Consider the following 21,025-nt stretch of genomic DNA (forward strand, 5'->3'; position numbering starts at 1 on the left):
TATAGTTAAAAATATAATTAATTGATAATTATTCAGCAAAAGGTTGATTTATCATGGGCCAGAGCGTTAGGAGAGAACCTATTAAGAGTTAAGTCATCACATTTAATATATACAGCCACACATTTCTATTTTTTTCCAAATGGGATTACCGGATTCGAGGTGTTAAACTCCAAATCCCTTTATCCCATATGGAATAATATAGAAATGTTTACTTCTATTTATTAGACGCTGTGATAACTTATTAAATAATGACAAAATATAAGGGCCAATAAATATGTTGAATATTTATTATAATATAATTTTACCATTTAATATAATATCAGATTCATTTAATATATACAAATAAATATTTCTATATTCTTCCATGTGGGAACGGGATTCTGAATTTACATTAAACTTCGAATCCTGTTATCCCATGTGGAAGAAAATAAAAATTTTAAACTCTATATATTAACTGAGATTCAAATAGAATAAAACAATTCGATACCGGTTCCGATATCCGGATATCGAAAACTGATATCCGACATCCGGTATCCATCTCCGACATCTGGATATCGGAAAACCGATATCCGGTATCCGATACCCTATTCGTCCTCACCCCCCCCCCTGATATCTGATACTGATATCCGTCTAACCCCTTATAGACGGATATCGATCGATATTCGATATCCGATATCCAGCCCCGTCCCATTTTTTCCCGGATATCGGATATCGATTGTCCGATACCGGATATCGAACGGATGTCGGTTGGGCAAAGCCTATGTAGGAGCACTCATTGCACAAACAAACTATAGTTCTCTTGTAGTTGAGGAAAGTAAAGGGAAGCGTTTTGCCCTTGTGTTGGCCCACCAAGATAGTGGTGTAAAAACTCCCTCATCGGGCACGAATTTTGTCAAATATTGACTGAACTCATCTAAGGCTGACCTTGCTGACGCTGGTGTACGTTGGACTTTTTGCATAGTGCTCTGTAGCCAAGAGTCCAACTCTCTTCCTTCTGGGTGATCCATTTCAATGGGAATAACCTTTGCATGTGTTAGCAAGTCACACTGCAAGAGAGATTATATATAGACGATTGTTGACTTTTTGACACTCTCACCGAGTATGGATCCTTTGTGGAATGGGTCCATTAATGCCGCTGCAGTGACCTTTTAGTGACCTTTCAGACCGTAATGTAAATATTTTTTGCTGCATATATCCTTGTATGATAGGGACACCTTAACATGCTTTGTTCCTTTGTCCTTCTCAAGAACATGGAACACCTTCCAATTGCTCATACCAAATAAGGTGTCTTAGGATGTTACCTTCTAAAGGTTCATCTTTGACATTCTTAAGCAAGTTAAGTTTGAGTCATGAAGGAATCGAATGACGAGATCAACAATAAACTGAACAGAGAGCCATTCTCCTAGTAGATGTATGTCTCTTGCCATTTCAATCATCTTCAGCATATCCTCATATGCAGAAGATCCCTCGACCATGTGAGCCTTGAATTGACTCTTGGATTTCACATCCGCATGACTATCATATAGTGTCATATGGCCTTAGGTTCTTTGTATTCATGCTACATCAATAGCTAACAGCTCATTGACGGTGCGTTAACATTGAGCCATGTCATAGTGAACTCTTCACTTCAACGTTTTACTCGTATCCCTTCACTATCATCGACATTGTTTGTAAGGATATAAACTAACATTTTAGACATGAAGACTCTCATCAAGTCCATGAGCACATCATAATTATCGACTTGTCAATGAGTTGCATCATACATGCAATCTAATGGGCTACTTGACGACGAGTGTTTATCGGAGATTAGGTCTATGAAGGACCTAGAAAGTTTTAGCAGATGTTCTATTCATTAATAAAGGGCTCCCACTAAAATTTATCAATCCATACAACCCTCAAGTGTACGGAAGCGGAGAAACTGACTATCTCCTAGTGGGGATCGGAATTTCAATACATGTAATACGACCTGGAGTATGCTCCACCAATCATAATACACATTTTTGAACACCCATCTCATGGGACTTGCAACTCTTTGCAATATCCAATCATATTTCGGTCCCCAACGCTCATGCGGCTTGGAGTATGCTCCACCAACCACTAAGTTTGGTCTGAGCAATACCGTCGTTACATGTCGAAAATAGATTTGCGCATAATCCTGGAGTATGCTCCACCAAACTACAAGGTTCCTCTATCTTGACCTTGTGTCATACACTAGCTCTTAGTTCTTCCTCCCAAAGAAGTAGGCCTGGAGTATGCTCCACCAACCTAGCTTAGAAGGGACTTGGATCCTAAGGCTATAACGACGGAGGACCACGCTCAAGTTCGTCACTTTTGCGTTACGGCTCAAAGTTTAATTTTGAGGGATTTTAGGTTTGGTCTCAGCTGTCATGAGGAGCACAACATGACATGTCATATCACATGTCTTCATCTATCACATATGAATAATACATATGTGTAATGTATGGTGTAAGGGCGTGAATGTATGTTGACTATCAATCATTGCCAAAATTTTAATCCCAATATCACTCTATATTGGATAACCAAACTTAGGGATCCTACACTAGGTCCATCTAGAGTTTCTAGGTTCTCATTCCATGCACCATTCCATAATATAATAGTGTGCAAATAATAAATCAAATAAATAAATGCAATATTACAGCCAAATTTAATCACATTAAACTAAAGCAATATTTAATCACATTAAATTAAAGCAATATTTAATCATATTAAACCATTGCTAAATTTAAAACTCATGACATTCATGAAAAATAAATCAATAAACAACCATTTAAACAATTTAAAATGGTTATAGGAATTTTATTGAATTTAATAATTTAACTCTTAAATTATTTCATTCAAATATTCCAAATATATATGTATTCCCTAAGTTAAGGAATTTTATTCTCCTCAAATAAAGTAATTTTAATTTATTTTGATGAATAAAATCAAATACATATTATTCCTGATTTTTCTAAAATTTATTTGACATTAAATAATTTAACTTTTAAATTATTCAACTCAAATAAAGGGAAATCAACATTTCGAATTTATATTTATGATTTATTTGACATTAAAATTTAACATTTAAAATTTTTCGTGTCAAGAAATCAATAATATAGTTTTCCTGATTTTTCCAGAATTTTTTGGAATTATTTCATGCCTAAAATAATTATTCCTAATTATTTTCAGATAAAATAAATATCCCGCTTTTTTAGGGAATATATTTAATCAAAATTTAATTCATATCAAAGACACGTATGTGACCTGGTGGGAATGGGCCTCGCCCCACCGACTACCAGGTCGCGCGCTCAAAGCCCCTTGGTGCCAAATATACATCCAGGATGCGGACAGGACGAAGTTTTCATCCCGGGACGAAATTTTCATCCCGTCCAGCGGTCCGGACGAAATCCCGGTCGAAATTTCGTTTGGGGTATCCCGGACGAGATGATTTTTCGTCCCATAGGACGGAAAGTTCGTCCGTCCGGGGTGTTCGGACGGTGGACGACCGACCTGGACGATGATTTTTTTTTTAATTGTGAGAATGACTTTGAAATAATTCTGGAGATATGAACATAGATCGGTAGATATGTACATAGATAGGTAGGATATCAGATAGAAAGATCGCTACATAATCTGACAAAAAGATCGATAGATACGTACATACATAGATAGATAGATAGAAAATCAGATAGATAGATAGCTAGCTAGATAGATCGACTATTGCATAGATAGATAGCTACATAGATAGATAGATCAGTAGATATGTACATAGATAGGTAGGATATCAGATAGAAAGATTGCTAAATAATCTGACAGATAGATCGATAGATACGTACATACATAGATAGATAGATAGAAAATCAGATAGATGGATAGCTAGATAGATAGCTACCAAGATCGACTGTTACATAGATAGATAGCTAGATATATAGAAAGAAAGATCGACAGATAGATACATAGATAGATCGAATATTAGATAGATAGATCTATAGAAAATCCGGTAGAAATACCGATAGATACGTAGATACAAAGATAGATAGATAGATAGATAGGTAGATAGAAAGCTACATCGAAAGTTCGATAGATGGCTACATCGATAGATAGATAGATAGAAAGATCTTCAGATAGATACATAGATAGATAGAACATTAGATAGAAAGATCGATAGAAAAATCCGCCAGAAAGATCGACAGATACGTTCCTTGCCGGCGGCGCGCTTTCGCTTCTCTGTCACGAGCTCGCTCGAGGTTGAAGACGATGACACCAATTTGGAAGAAAGAAAGAAGACCAGGAGTCCAGCGTTCCGAAGTTCCGATGATACTCCAACTCTCCAAAGGAAGAATCGTGCTCCCGCCGATTCGCTTTCAAAGGACTAGGGCTGGCGCCGTGTTTCTCTCTTTAATTTCGTCCCTAGGGGACGAAATTTCATCCTAGCACCTTTGGACGGGCCGAAACTTCGTCCAGGATATGTAGGACGGGACGGCCCCGGACGACATATCGTCCTGGCCTTCGTCCCAGGGAAATTGATGGACGTTCGCCGGGACGAAGTTCGTCCCGTCTCGTCCAGCGTCCTCATCCGGGACGATCCGAATTCAGATTGAACGGGACCCCGTTCCGCCCAGCGGTGGCCCCGTTTTGCCAAACGGGCCCCCCCTGATCCTCCTGCGGTGGCCCCGTTCTGCTGAACGGGGCCCCGTTTCGACCTGTGGAGGCCCCGTTCAAGCAGAACGAGGCCCCGTTCCGCCATGGGGAGGCAACGGGTCCTGCTTAACGGGGACCCGTTGCACCCTGGACAGACCCTGTTCAGCTGCTGAACGGGGTCCGTTCAAGCACTAGAAAGCCCAGAACGGAACGGGAGGGACATCCGAATGGGATATAACCAAAACAATGCAAAAACAACTTTTTGCACTCCGTTTTGGACGATTTTGATGTCGTTCTTCATTCAAATCAAGGCAGAACCTGGCTCTGATACCACTGTTGGGTTCTAGTGGCCTAGATCTGGATGAATAATACAAAACGATGCGCAGCGGAAGTCTTTTGCGAATTGAACGGCATCAACAAAAAAAACATTGAAACGGCATACCTTGCACAAATCTCATTCGTGATTTCTTCAATCGCGGAGCGAGACGAGTCGAGCTGCTCAAGTGTGCAGCCTCTAGACATATCCACGCGGTCCTCGGCACGTCAGATCTCCTCCTCCTCGTTGACGAGCCCCGTTCTTTCTCCGTCGGCGTCGTTACGTCGTCCCGATCACATCAGGGATGGAGAGGGGGTGTGGGGAGAGTGGAAAAGAAGGGTAAAGGCCCCTGAACAATTCTGGCCTGGGTGAATTTTGTTCATGGCCTTCCCCTATTTATACTAAGTGGGTATTTTTCATAAAAACCCCCAAAACTTAAGTATATCTTCCAACGTCCAAAAGACCATTTGCGTGTGACCCTCTAAGCCCATGTATCAGTCTAGTTAACGACTCCAACGGCCCAATAACTTTTATTGGCCTTCCAAATTAATTAACTATATCATCATATAGATTAATTAACGTCGGATTGATTTAACCCAATCGATAGGTCGAGACTCCGACACGTGGGGTGCCAAGCTACACCTCGTGTCCTAGAAGATACAAAGGAGTGTTATCGACTCACTCATGGAACCTGTTCATCAACGGTTACCGTGTATGTATAATCTCTCATCCACTTGACGCTCCTTGGACGACTTAGGGTATGGTCAACTGTCAAACCCTAATCGGTCATCCGAGTTAGTACTGATGCATTAAAAAATCATCGGAGAACTCTTCTCCGATATTTCACTGCCTTGGCCAAGGACTTCATCGCATCATCTTCCTTGAGCTGTCACCTCTTATACCGAGGGTGGACGATCCCATCTTGACCACTCAATTGCCTTCGTGTACTTCTTGATGCACCCGAACTAAGACCGTTTAGAATCCCATGATTAGAGACTCGTTGGCCATAGCCAAAGTGCAACCGTCCGTCCACAAGACGTCTTTGGTGTCTCAGGTCTAAGGACCACTTACACAACCGTGACGTGAATCAACCTGATTGACAGTTTGGTATAATACCATTCAGGGATTCGTACGGATCAATTCAGTGAACTCTTTCCACTAAAGAGCACCCACTATCTATCCTTAGTGTCACCACACTAACGGCTACGGGACCGGCCATACTCATCATATGAGTGAGGCTAGATAGTGCTATTCTATCCGGATACTTCGATGTCCTTCTCGTGTATCCTTCAAATAGGAATGTTTAGAACACATGCTTAAAGACAAGTGATCTCCGCATTACGATCTCATCATAATTCACTAGGTCCGATCATGTATTCATGGACTTCATTATACGCATCACACGTGCACTATAATGAATATGTTCTATTAATGAACATGGAACGAGATGTGGAATGTGTGATTGGCTTGCCGGCCACATATATTTCCATCAATCACTTCATTCGCCCACAGGAGTTCTGCGTATTGCGCTAACTTGCATTGCATCGCCTTACACGCTTTGGCCATGTTAGAGTGATCTCCTTCATGCAAGCGTCATACACATGAGAAGAATGTTCCCTCTTCAATTTTGTGGACTACATCATCAATATATCATAAGAGACCTTCGATGATGAACAACACATCACATATGGCCGGCGTCTCTATCTGGATAACATGATCAGTAGAGACATAAAACCGCCCAAGAATGCTACAGAATTTTTTCACCAACTTCCACTCATCCTTCAACATCTTTGTCGACTTCTCTTTTGTACTTAAACTCTTTGACACTTCATTAATCACATCACGTTTCTTCACAGCAATGGATAACATAGTATATATGATGTTCCAACAGGCCGGATAGTCCAATGTGACCATGTTACTATCTTCAACATCAGGATCTTCTTCACACACTTTGGCATACTCCTCTACGCAGAGCTTCGAATGCCACGTACTAGCATCTGCACCTTCGCTACTACATCTCCCAAATATAGCAAACGACATGCTCCATCATTGTCATCAGCCACTTGAAATATATCTCCATGCAAGTTGTCCTCATCGCTATCAAACTTATCAGTGGTTCTCCCCACATTGCCTTCTTCGGGCACTACTGCATGCGCCGAATGAATGCCAAAGCTTTTAATTGTCGCTTGGACAAAAATGTTCAATATGTGTGCGATACATAGAATGTGTCGCTTGTTGCTAAACATCAGGTTGAAGCTCTTTATCTTCTTCTCAATCATTGCTAACATCCTCTTATTAGCGAAGGCGTTATCAGTAGTCACAACGTAAACCTGCATAAATATATGTTATGTATAAAATAACGTGTCCAACTAAAAAGAGGGGTTTGTTTTTGAATGATGACCTTTGGACGTAGGAAAAATTATTCTAGGATCTGGACAATGATGGATGACATATTCTCCCCATTGTGCTTGCCGAGAATCTCTGGCCAAGTGCTCGCTCCCAGTACACCCACTTCTCATCCACCCAATGAATTGTGATGTCTAGAAGACCAGTACCATTATTGTTTTCCATGCGTCTATAGTGAGAGACACTCAATCGACACTATCCCATAGCTTCGTCAACCCTTCTTACGGCCATGCATTTGGATCGTCCAGTGCTTCATCACCTTTTTACTTGGGGGGTCTAAGTCCACCTGTGTTGCGTAGCACCACAACCCTTTGAATGCGACATTCTGAACAATGTTCCAATGGGAATCTGTTAAGAAAATGAAACGCGCAATGACATCCTTTGTCTCTTCAGGGGTATGCCCTTTTAAAGGTCCTCGTCGGATCATCGTTCCATGTGGTTGGTCATTTATAGCAAGGGTTATTAATGGCTTCTTATTGTCAACAATGCTCTTTAGCTCCACATGACGTGAAGGATGACAAGATATAAAATGTCTCCAAAATACATTAGTGCTCATGTCATGTTGTCGCTTGATCGCTGTCTTCTTACTGTGAGGGTTCTTCTCACGACATAGTAAGCATGCATTAGTACCCATCACCAATAGGTATGAAGTAGTGTATGATGACTGATCCGTTTGATCGTGGATGACTCTATGCACCACGAGATGTTCCAACGTCGGTATCCTGATGATCTTGGGTCCCTTCTCCAGAGGTGACTTGGGGCAGGATACTACTTCAAGATGCATTCATACTTCTGATAACCATAAGTGAGTTATCAGCATTTGTTTCTACTAGAATACATGAACGTGTTATGATATGGTATGCCAAGAACTCTAAACGACCAAGATAATGTTGAAAACTTGAATGCAGCCTAACATAGAATAAATTCCAAGAGTAATCTGATAATGATAAAAAAGACTAACATGAAGGATAAGACAAAAAGAAACCACACAATAAGAACACAAGAAAGAGAAGAGGGAAGGATGAGGAAGGAGATGGCAGAGGAAAGAATAGAACTAGAGGAAGGAGAGGAAGAAGAGGGAAGGAGGAGGAGAAGAGAGGGAAGAGAAAGGAGAGGTAGAGGAAGGAGAAGAAATAAAGAAGAGGAAGAGGAAGAGGAAGAAGAAGAATAAGAATAAGAAAAAGAAGAGAAGAAAGAGAAAAGGGAAGAGGAAGAAGAAGAATAAGAATAAGAAAAAGAAGAGAAGAAAGAGAAAAGGGAAGAGGAAGAAGAGGAAGAAGAAACCAAGAATAAGAAGAAGAAGGAGGAGGAGGAGGAGGAGGAAGAAGAAGAAGAAGAACAAGAATAAGAAGAAGAGGAAGAAAAAGAAGAAGATGATGATGAAGAAGAAGAAGAGAAAGAAAAGGAAGAAGAACAAGAAGCAAAGGAAGAAGAAGAAGAAGAAGAAGAAGAAGAAGAAGAAGAAGAATAAGAGGAGGAGGAGGAGGAGGAGGAGGAGGAAGAAGAAGAAGAAGAAGAAGAAGAAGAAGAAGAAGAAAAAGAAGTGAAGAAGAAGAAGAGGAGGAGGAGGAGGAGGTGGAGGTGGAGGAGGAGGAGGAAGAAGAAGAAGAAGAAAAAGAAGCAGTGAAGAAGAAGAAGTAGAAGTAGAAGAAGAGAAAATAAGAGAATTATTGGAAGAAAAGGAAGAAGGGGAAGAAGAAGAAGAGAAAATAAGAGAATTAGCTGAAGAAGAGGAAGAAGAGGAGGAAGAAGAAGAAGAAGAAGAATAGAGGGAAGAGAAAGGAGAGGAGGAAGGAGGAAGAGAGAAGGAGGCACGAAGAAGAAGAGGAGGCAGAAGAGAGAATGAGGGAGGAAGAGGATGTGATTATGAAAGAAGAAGAAGAAGAGGAGGGAAGGAGACGACAGAAAGAAAAGAAGCGGGAGGAAGAAGAATAATAAAAAGAAGAAGAGGAAGACGGGAAACACTGACCTGTTCATGTCGTTGCCTCACTGCTACTGGTGCCGTTGATGCCGCCGTCCGCCGATGCCACTGTCCGCCCGCCGTTCACCGATACCAAAAGTCAGGTATTCATTTCAAAAAATTGAAACTTAGGTATTCCATGTTGGATATCCTACTCCGATATCCGATATCGTCATCCATTCCAAGCGACGGAGGCAGATGATGACATTGAAATGGATAACAGTATCAGATATCGTTACTGTACCAACCGATATCCGAATATCGGTAAAAATGAATATCGGAATAGTGTTTTCCGATATCCAATTCAGCATCAGTCCAGAGACCAGCATTCGATTCTCGGTACAGGACAGGCTATCACTAATCCCAAGTGATAACACAAAAATTATTAGGTTAATTAAAATAATTTAAGAGTAGGAATGCAATTTAGGATTTTTTTAACTTTATAATCTGGAATATATTATTTTTATAAGTAAAAACTGATATTTTATGTATTTATGACATATTTATTTGTTAGAATTTATTTAGTAGCTGTTGGTCTTAAATTTATGCCTTGTCATGTGTCATCCTTCAATTAGATCAAATGATGGCAAGAGATAGTTTTGGCAATTATTAGATCAAAATGATGACCGAAGACTTCACCTGGTTCGGTATCAAAGCCTTGTACAAATTAATGAGCACATTGTCTAATGATCCACATTTAACATCCACCAAACCACACAACAAGTTATGCTCAGTATCAGCAAATACTTCTCAAGTATTCTTCTTGAACTTCGGTCAGGATGATGATAAATAAGTAATATTTTTTCACAGATATATATCAATTAAACTATGAAATATTTTTATCAGATGGTTTGTATGATTATGAAACTTTGACTCCAGATAACAGATATAAAATTTTGAATTCCCTTAAGTTACCTCCCCTTTCTGTTTTCTTTCTTCCTTCTGACTCTCTTTTTTCTCTACAATTTTTTTGCACGGTAGATTTATTAATGTCTTTAACCTTCTAGAACTTGAAACATAATATCTTCTCAACTTCTGCACCCAAAAATAAAAATTCCAAAACTTATGGATCATATAGAACTTTGAAAAAAAATTAACCGATAATCTAATCTAATCTAAAAATCTCTTCAAGCTAATCTTATCACATGTACTGGTCATGCAGTTCCTTTACGGCTGTCTGAGTGGCACTGTAAAATATTATTTCCTGCATCAAATTGATTGAATAAAAACTATATGTATTTTATTGGATTTATAAAAAATTTATGTTCAATAAAATATCAAAATAATATTCTGAATAATTCCAGAAAAAGTCTTACAAAGTCTCTAATGGTGTGAATTCAAACTATACATCAGTTTCTCCTTGTAACATTATCAGTTTTGCATCCAAAGTGGCATTTCCAAGTCTTATGGATGTGTGGTGAAATTAATGTTCAATAAAAATTCAAAATTTATTAATAAATAACTTGAAGAGATAATCCATTCATGATGGTCACTGTTGGTTCCTACCAACGGATAATCTGTAGAAGGCAACCTTGTCCCCCATGCATATTCTCAAAAACTGCACGAAAAAAGAAATATTCAGGAACCTATGGTTTTTTGTTGATATTATAATAAAATGAGTAGAAAAAAACTCAAAATGGATTCCCATGTTGATTCAAGAAGGTATCGCTATTGCTGCTCGTATACAATCTTTAAAGAGATAAAAAGAAGGGCGAGCCTCAAATTAGGGCTAAGCACATTATATGTGGACTTCCAAATCGGAGGGGCTAGTCCATAATTTTTAAAGATAGCAAACAATTTGATGTATTTATTTGAAAGAAAAACACAATTATAATTTTGTCTTAATCTCATGAAACATAAAAGCTAAAGTTAGTCATTGCTGTTTCACCATGAATTCAAGTTAAAAAAATCATTGAAAAATCTGATAGATATTTGACATCATTTTCTTCAACGTATAAATTTAAGCTCTATTAAAAGAATTCATTAAATGAGTTATAAAATCTAAAGAGGGTGGAGATAAGTCCTTGACATTCATCATGTTTTACTGATCAACTGATGAATGCTTTAAATAAAATGGGGTAATAAAAGTGTAAAAATATTGAGTTCTAAATCAATGATTTGTCACATATACATATGAAAACAGATGGTTGTAGCACAAAGTGCTCTTATGCACCTACGTCACTTGGTTAATGAGCAACCCCACCACTTAATAAAAAATTGAGCTTATTGCTGGGATACTTAGAGTAAGCAATTGGCTGCCGAATTGGAGGTCATCATGGTGTGGCTGAATGTAGAGCACACTGCGACGCAAGTATTTGATCATTATTTATAATTTTGGAAGATGTTAAAGGTAGCTTGCTTCCAAGCCACAACACTAGATGCACATGTAGTCGTAGTCGTCCCCCCAGAATGATGGTCAAAGATAATATATCTTCAAAAATATATGAATTGAGTCATACAATGAGTGGGAATTTCGCAGTCTGAATCATCCGAAATCGGTAGAAATTGGTGCTCTTCGTATGCAGGGATGATGCTATGAATAATTATGAATTATCTGATATCAAAACCATTTACTGAGGGTTAACTTGGCACAATCTATTTCTAGCATTCATCAAAACACATACCTTGGCGTTCTAACATAAATGTGCTAAGCCATAAATATTCAATCGCACCTTTTATGAGTTTGAAATTTTACTAATGGATACATTTATTCCCTTTTTTAAAAATGATTAAAAGATAAATCTGGATCCTCCTAGTTATGAACTCCCCCTTGAAAGGTGATCCTCATTAATGCACGACTAAAATTACATGAATTTAGATACTTGGGAGAGGAGGAACACATAATATTTAAAACCCATAGGATGAGATGACCCAAGTAATCATGAACAAACTATTGTGGTGTAAAGAGATAGAAATAATCAATAAAACTTTCATATTTCAACATTAATGTATGCATAAACTCTGGTCCTAACTGATCAATATAAGTATTTGTAACACAGGGAAAAAGCAAAACAGACAACTTCCCTCTCTTTTCCTATCTTTTAAATGAGAAGGTAATAACAGCCACAACTCTTAAAATAATTTTTTCTTTAAGTTGATAAGTATATGAATGAGTTTATCAATTTACATTAAATTCAAAATTATCGCTTAATCTTCATAAAATTTTTGAAGGTATCATTTCAATGATTCATTTTTTGCATGTAAAACAGAGAAAATTATGAATTGTGTTGTTATTCTTTTATGTGGTTTCTCAAGAAGTAAGAGAAAATTTGAATTTTCTTCTAATTTTTTTACAATAAAAGGGTTGCATACATGTAAAAAGTTTTGATGGTAATTTAGGTTCCATAGAATACATATTGGATTACTTCATATTATTCCAATATGAATAATATAATTGAGTTTATACTATTTGATATCAACATCAAATTGTTTTTTCAATGAGAAATATAATATTATATGAATTGATCCCAACTTTTGTTCAACAAAAAATAATAAGTATATTTAACCAATTTTCATACCAGAATTGACTCTCTGTCTTTTTTACATATCTTTCACATCCATAGCCACCTCTTTATTATTCATATTTTCTGTGTACACCTGTGCACAAATCAAAGAACTTCCTTTCCCGTCCATAAGTTATAGATGTTATAAACAAACCTTATTCTAGATGAAATTCTTAGAATGCATATGTATTAAAGAGAAGTTAGAAGATGTGGATGAGTTTATATGAAAATTAATTGATAACAGATGAGGTCGTCCATTCACCACAAGGAAAATTTTAATGGGACGAGATAACCCCCAAGTCTATGCATGGTCCAGAACCTTATAACACGAATCTTATTCCATAACTTAAAGTTTCAAAGACATAAATAGGTGGTGTGCAATCATAACATCGTATAGTATCCTTTCATCAAGAGACTAGATGAAATAATTAGCATGTGTAACCACCTGTAGAATGAGAACATGAGTGTAATCTTGAAGAGACTTTGAAATCAAGTTATTATAAAATGATCTCACAGATTACTTTCAAACTTCACATAGGCAATTATTTTAAATTTCTACGTACAAATTCAATGAAGGTTTGGAGACTTCTACAGATTAAGTTCAGGCAAAAGTCGTGACAATCAAAATCAATATAGCATTACTAGTGATAAAACTCTGACAGACAGTCATTCACAGATGCATTTTTTACCTTGATGATGGGCCTACTAATGAGACATTGAAAAAGATGATGATTTATGAAGTTAAAAGATTATGTAAACTTATGAATCAACCACAGTCAGAACTATTAAAGTCATTCTTTCTGTTTCATGTTTTCTTTCTTACAATCCAAGATATGATTTATTTATTTCAACAAGTTTATATGTAAAGAAGAAAAGGCTGTTCAATTCTTTCTGTTTCATGTTTTCTCCCTTACAATCCAAGATATGATTTATTTATTTCAAAAAGTTTATATGTAAATTAGAAATTTGACATCAATTTTATGCTATTCAAACAGAAGTGAAGACAAAATGAGCTTTATTTCAGATTAAGAGATCTGAAAACACAATAATTCAGCTTGTGCACCAAATCTACTCAACGCAAGTATCTAGGCACGTACGGATCTGAAAATTCAAACTATTCATCAAGAATATACAATTAATTTTACTTTTGGTGATGATCTAACCTAATTTACGTGAGTGAAATGGATCATGGCTCGATCAGTCTATATTCACGTGTGTATGATGTTGTATTTCTCGACTGGTGTGTATATGTTCATCCATATCTAGCAAGACTCACCCCCGCATACTGACGTTGTATGATATTTCCATAACTGTGGATTTCTTCTTGATTCCATTTTTCCGAATGGAATGTGGTTTTTTTCTTTCTAGAAAACAAAAATCTCAAAGATGATATATTTAGTGGTTTTTTACTCCCTCAAGAGTTATTTATTATCCTAAAAATATCCTGGTTCAGTTTACTTGCCCTCACTCCATTGATCATATCCTAACCCCTCCTAACATCATGTTGAGGATATTTGAGTTGAAAACATAGTTCTCAACGTTCACCCTATTTTATCTCTATCAGTTATTACTGTTATTCATTCAACCTAATAATCCCCTCACTAAAGGAACCTGCTATCGATTTTAGATTTTTGTTTTCCTTTAGTATTCTGTGTTATCAAGCACTAGTTAATTAATTATATGTTCTCAGCCTTGTTTATACTTAGTACTCTTGGAGATCTATGATGTATCAAGTTATTCCTGTAAACTAGGATTTTCCTTTTATAAACTATCTACTTCAGTAGTAAATGATTCAATTTATATCTAACACACCATCCATAAATGACTTTAGATCTTCATCATCCATCAAATCCAACTCAAAAAAAAAAAATCATAGTTAGAGTCACCAATGGCTGATTTCACCGCGTAAAAAATATCAGCATGTTCTTCCCTATATTCTTCTTCCCCACTTGTTACCGCTTCACCTTCTTCACAATTAATAGCCTTCAAGGGCTTCCTCTGAAATTTAACTGTTTTTCTTTGGCAGATATCTTTCCTTTCATCTTTGATTTTCTTCTTGTCACCCTTTTTTATCTCGGGGCATTCTGAGATGAAGTGAAATTTCTTCCTGCAATGAAATCATCTCTTTATTTTCTAAATCTTTATCTCTTGCCATACTTTCTTAGAAGATGGTTTAGAAGCCAAATAATGTGTTTTTCTTTTCCTAATCCGTGGAATGCTCATATGTTTTAGTGCTATATCATTTGTCTTCTCCTCCATTATCCTTCACTTCTCTTCTCCTCTGTTTTTTCATCTCATGAGTGATGATCACCACTCCATTTTTCACGCATCTCATGGGTAGTTCCATAATGGAACATTGCGGGACAGAAGAAAACATCCTTTTGGGGGTAAACTAGACTAAATAAGCCAAACCTCTAAAAAACCCTTGATGTAAAATCCCTTTTGATCTATTCGACATGGATTACATAAAGTAAATAGGTCGAGAGGATTAAAAGAGTCCAAATCTGAGATAAGCTAATTAATATCTCCTTTTATGAATATATAAAACCCACTAGTAATATGGGAAATAGTATACTAGTATGAATATCATGCATCAGTTTTGGGGGACCTTTACCGGTTAAAAAAATGTCTTGTCACATACTAAATATCGTTCCCAAGCAACCCTCCCCACAATCGAAACCATTTTAGAAATAAAGAAGTAAAACCCACCATGCGCTTTAAGACAAAAAATAGAGACAACTCTCTTATGACCCCTCTTCTCTTACCTAGATTTTCCACCATGAAATTTATCATACATTAATTTTACCAAATCCATGTAAACAAGTAAAACGAGTTTCCAATAGTTTTCTTGCCCCAAACGATCAATACTATTGACCAAAGTCACTCGAGCAAAAAAATGAATAAAAAGGGCCAGCATAAAAAAGTGGAAAATTAGTTATATCATGATCCTAGAACTTCAGAAAATATCTTTCCCAAAATTTATTTTTTTTACTTGTATCAACCGGGGTTAAAATTTTTAGCTGACAGTAAGAGAGGGGGAATGCACTGCACCCTGCCCACTCTGCCTTCTGCCCATCTGCAACTTTGACACTCAGAGAGGTCCCCATTCAGTTCACGGGCTTCCCTACCATCATCCTTCCAGCTCATCCATCTCTATTCCTCCTTCATTTAATGCAAATAAGATGGATGGGAAGGGAGGCAAACAAACCAAATTATATTACATAGAAGAAGAAGAAAAAGAAGAAGAAGAAGAAGAAGAAGAAAGACTCAGAATCAAAGGACCCACCTTTTAATTCATTAAACACAGGCGCTGGGTGAAGTGAGTTTCATGGCACCCCTCATCAAGGACTTCTGGCACTGCTCTGTAATGGGTCCCCCTCCCATTAACAGGCTAATATGACAGGTGAGGCCCAGATAATGACATCTTACCAAACTTTCCAACGCTCTAAGCTGAGGCTTTCTGGGGAGCCTGGCTGGGCCAGAGCTCTGCCTTCTTCACCTTGGATACACTCTCCAGCACTCTCTCAGGAGACACATGCCCCTTCACCGTCACCCTCTTGGCCTCTAGGTCAACGCTGAATGATGTCACCCCTGCGCCCACACAAGAACAATTAGGGTTTTGAATGGCTCCAAATTTTTTAGTGTAGTTTGATCTATAAAGTCACTGAAAAAGTAGGTGAAAGGGGTTGTTGTGGTCTCAGTAGTCGAGTCTCTGGCAGGGAAGAATACTTAGGGTTTTATGGCTCTAGGGTTTTTCTTAGAAATCTGTTTTGTGTTGGAGAAAGTAGGTTTTCTAGTCTCAGAAGTGCGAGTTAAGGTCATTGAAGAATAATTAGGGTTTCATTTCTAATGAATGTATAAGCGTTACGGGAAGCAGTACTTATAGTCTCAGGAGTGGAGCAAACTAGGGTTTTGTGGCTCCCGAGTTTGTTTTAATTTTATTTCTAAAGAAAGTATGAGCGTCGTTGAAAATGGGTTTACGTCAGTTATGGCTCCTGCGTTTGTTTATAATTATTTATTTTCGATGAAAGTAGTAACTCTAGTACCAATGAAGAATTATTAGGGTTTTATGGCGCCTGTGTTAATGATTATTTTTAATAAATGAAGTTATGACAGTGTCATAACTAGGGTGAATCTCAGTGATTTTAATCTAAAAGGAAATTTAATGATTTAAGTGTAAATTAAAAAACGTACCTTCCATCTTGGAGATGTGTTTCTTCACTTTCCCAGCGCACCCTTGGCAGTGGAGCGAGACTCTCAAAACTACAACCTGACCAAAATAGGTAGAGAGAGAATGGGAGACGTTAGAGGGATAGAGAGAGAGAGAGAGAGAGATGAAGATAATGAATATATCATGATGATAACGATGATGATGATGATGATGGGAATGGTGCCTGCGCATTGGATGAATGGGATATCGGAGAGACAGGTCTTGCAGCAGGAAGGGTCACGTGGACTGACGGATGTAAAGAACAGTCCAGAGCGTGCAGAGGAACAGCGTGAGAGAGAGAGAGAGAGAGAAAGCTAGAGAGAGAGAGAGATAGGGAGAGAAACAGAAAGAGATATATATATAGAGAGAGAGAGAGAGATAAAGGAAGAGAGAGAGAGAGATTGACAGAGAGAGGGATAGATAGATAAAAAGAGAGAGAGAGAGAGAGAAAGAGAGAAAAAGAGGGGGATAGATAGAGAGAGAGAGATAGATAGCCAGATAGATAGAAAGAGCGAGATAGAGATAGAGAAAGAGAGACGGATAGATAGATAGAAAGAGCGAGAGAGAGATAGAGAAAGAGAGACGGATAGATAGATAGAAAGAAAGAGCGAGAGAGATAGATAGGGAAAGAGAGACGGATAGATAGATAGCCAGATTGATGAAAGAGCGAGCGAGAGAGAGAGAGAGTTATAGAAAGGAAGAGAAAGAGAGAGCGATAGAGAAAGAAAGAGAAAGAGAGAGAGCGAGAGAGAAAGAGAGAGAGATTAAAATCAACCAACCTACGTACATAAAACTGTGGGAACTAGGCTGGCCACATCGAAGCAAAGTTTCGTACTAGTAGAACACGGCGAGAAACCGCTTGCCACAGCAAAAAGAGACAGAAAAAGAATCAGAGATGAAGGCTTTTTCGTTTGTCCTGCATGGATAGAGCTGTTCACCGCAAAAGATGGCTTTTGATTTTCCTTTTTCCCCAGATAAAATATTCCACAGAGAAGGAAAGAATGCAATAACAGTCGTCTCGGGAGAGGAAAAAATTGGTCCTTCAATGAAATGCAATTTTCCAAAGAAGGTAAACCTGGTTCTTTTCTCGAGATAAAAGATTTCAAAAAGAAAGAAATCGAGCGATAACTCTTCTGGGTATGATCAAGAATGATATCTAGTGAGAGGAAAAAGAGGATCCAAAACCCCTTTTCAGTGGAGAGCAGTTCGTGAACGAAATGCGCAAAAAAGGTAACTTTGATTTATTTTCTCAAGAAAAAGTTCCGAGAGAGAATGAAAGCGAGCGAAAGCAGCGGTGGGAATGATCGAGACTGATACTTTTGGAAGAGGAAAAACGGGTTTAAAACCCAATCACAATAGAGAGCAGATCAAAGAAGGTAAATTTAGTTCCTTTCCACGAACTTAAAGATCAGAGAAAGAAAGAAAGAAAAACAGAAAGAAAGAAGGTAAATTCGGATCTTTTTTTCTCAAGATCAAAGTTTTGAAAGAGAAACAAAGCAATAACAATCATGGGTACGATCGAAAACGATAAACTGGGAGAGAAAAAACGGGAATTTGCCTGGATTACTCGGTCTTCGGCAGGACGCGGAGGAGGGGGCAGGTCAGCGATCTTCTCCTTCTCCGGAGGAGGCGGCAAGGCCAAGATTTCAAGCTTCTTCTCATTGGCGTCGGCCACGGGAAGTATCAGTTTGAGGAGCTTCTCCGCCTTTGAAGGAGGGAGCTTGTCTGGTCTTGACGGCGGCGCGAGCGGCGGAAGCGGCGGAGTTCGAGCCAGCTTGGAGTAGGGGAGATCGGAGACGGTGGCGTGGTCGACGAGGGTTCGGTCTGGCCTTCTGGGGACGACGACAGAGTGGGTGTCGACGGGAATGCAGACCGCCGTCGACGCGCTTGGCTGGCACATGAACCCCCTCATTCTCTCTCCCTTCATGGCCCAGCTAGAGAGAGAGACTCGAGTTAGGGAGAGGAAGGACGCGAGAACGAGAGAGATAGAGAGATAGAGGATGGAGCGAGAACGAGAGAGATAGAGAGAGGAAGGACGCGAGAACGAGAGTGACAGAGAGATCGAGGGAGGAAGACGCGAGAACGAGAGAGAGAGAGAGAGAGGAAGGATGCGAGAACGTGAGAGATAGAGAGATAGAGAGAGGAAGGACGCGAGAACGAGAGAGATAGAGAGAGGAAGTACGCGAGAGAGATGAGGTTGGAGGAAGGATGAGAGAGAGAGAAAGTGAGCTGAGTTAGAGGGAGAAAGGAATCGAGAGAGAGGGAGAGAAAGTGAGCTGAGTTAAGAGGAAGAAAGGGAGAGAAAGAGAGAGAGGGGGAGCTGAGTTAGAGAGAGGAAGAAAGGGAGAGAAAGAGAGAGAGGGGGAGCTGAGTTGATGGAGAAACGGAGCTGAGTTAGAGGGAGAAAGGGAGCTGAGTAAGATAGGATGGAAGCGAGAGAGAGTGAGAAAGAGAGCTGAGTTAGGGGAGGAAAGATGCGAGAGAGAGAGAGGGTATGGGTCCTACGATGTGGGGGAGGCAGGAGAAAGAGAGTTATAGATGAGAGAGAGAGAGAGAGAGAGAGAGCTGAGTTAGGGGAGGAAAGATGCGAGAGAGAGAGAGGGTATGGGTCCTACGATGTGGGGGAGGCAGGAGAAAGAGAGTTATAGATGAGAGAGAGAGAGAGAGAGAAATATCAGGTTGAAGGGGAAGAGAAAGAAGGAGGCAGGAGAGAGAGAGGAAATTGGTCGAACGGATGAAAGAGGAAGTAGAGGAGGAGAGAGAGAGAAAGAGAAATAGAGAGTGAGAAGAAAGGGGAATGGGTCTGAAGGTTTTAAGGAGGCTGGGGTTGTGGAGAGAGAGAGGCAGAGATATAAAGGAAGAGAAATAAGGCGACAGTGAGAAAAAGATGGGATGGGTCTTACTATGTGCAGGAGACAAGAGGGATTAGTATAGAGAGGGAGTGACCGGCAAGAGGTTGAGTTTGCTGGAGGAAGAGGGGATGGTTTGATCAATGAGAAGAAGGAAAGGAATCAGGGGAACAAGATCAGTACAAGGGAAGGTGGGTCAAATGAGGAGATTATAAGAAGCCAAAGAGCAAAACGAAGGATAGAGAGAGAGAGAGAGAGAAAGAAAGAGATAAGGAGAGATAGGGAGAGAGAGAGAGAGAGCCCGGGAGAGAAAGGGAACAAGAGAGAGCGAGAGAAAGAGACAGAAAGAGAAGAAGAGAGCGATAGATAGGGAAAGAGTGAGAGGGAGAGAGAGTCAAATAGTGCGTGAGAAAGAGAGTGAAAGAGTGAGAGAGACATAGCGAAAGAGTGAGAGAGAGAGCAAGCTCACCACCATTACTTTCTTACCCTCAGTCTGTTTGTCCGTCTGACGTTTCTCTTGTCCTCATGCGACCGAGAGAGAGACGAAGAGAGCGAGAGAGAGAAACGGAGAAAGAGAGGGGGAGAGAGAGAGAGAGAGACTGCGGTGATGGACCGGCAAACGCACGAGGGAGGCGTGTAGTTAATGGGGGAATCAGCTTGGCGGCGGTTTCGCGAAGGACGCCGCACGCGGCGGCGGAGTGGCGGAGGAAACGGAAACGCATTAATGGGGCAGCGGCGTTCAAAGCTCCCACTCCGGCAAGAAATGGGATGGATCTCCATGCCTTCCCTCTCCCCACTTCTGGGTCCAGTAATTTATTCCTCTCTCTCTCTATTTATCTATCTATCTGTCTATCTATCTATCTCTGTTGCTCTCTAACTATCAATCTCTATCTCTCTCAGTGTGTATCTCTTTCTCTCGCTCTTTATCTCTTTCTCTATCTATCTCTCTCTGTGTGTATCTCTTTCTCTCGCTCCTTATCTCTATCTCGCTATCTCTTTCTCTCTGTCCCTCTTTCTCTATCTATCTCTCTCTGTGTGTATCTCTTTCTCTCGCTCTTTATCTCTATCTCGCTATCTCTTTCTCTCGCTCTTTATCTCTATCTCGCTATCTCTTTCTCTCTGTCCCTCTTTCTTTATCTA

General features: G+C 39.3%; 1 protein-coding gene across 7 annotated transcripts; it reads right to left on the reverse strand.

Annotated features, from left to right (window-relative positions):
• Window positions 1–15,657: 15,657 nt before the first annotated feature.
• Window positions 15,658–20,634, reverse strand: LOC144704227 (uncharacterized). 7 transcript variants are annotated; one of them, XR_013581771.1, is made up of 5 exons: window positions 18,595–19,751; window positions 17,021–17,096; window positions 16,256–16,417; window positions 16,113–16,188; window positions 15,658–15,979 (listed from the first exon to the last, which is right to left on the reverse strand). XR_013581771.1 is itself a non-coding variant. In XM_078576564.1 (4 exons), the coding sequence occupies exons 2-4, from the start codon at window positions 18,961–18,963 to the stop codon at window positions 16,272–16,274; spliced, it is 591 nt and encodes a 196-aa protein (XP_078432690.1). In that variant the 5' UTR covers window positions 18,964–18,970; window positions 20,372–20,634; the 3' UTR covers window positions 16,021–16,271. The 7 variants fall into 7 exon arrangements, 3 of the variants coding, with proteins under 3 accessions (XP_078432690.1, XP_078432691.1, XP_078432689.1); XR_013581770.1 differs by having other exon boundaries at window positions 15,658–15,988; XR_013581769.1 differs by having other exon boundaries at window positions 16,113–16,417.
• Window positions 20,635–21,025: the final 391 nt, after the last annotated feature.

The sequence above is a fragment of the Wolffia australiana genome, chromosome 6 (assembly GCF_029677425.1).
Source record: "Wolffia australiana isolate 7733 chromosome 6, ASM2967742v1".
NCBI classification, from domain to species: domain Eukaryota; kingdom Viridiplantae; phylum Streptophyta; class Magnoliopsida; order Alismatales; family Araceae; genus Wolffia; species Wolffia australiana.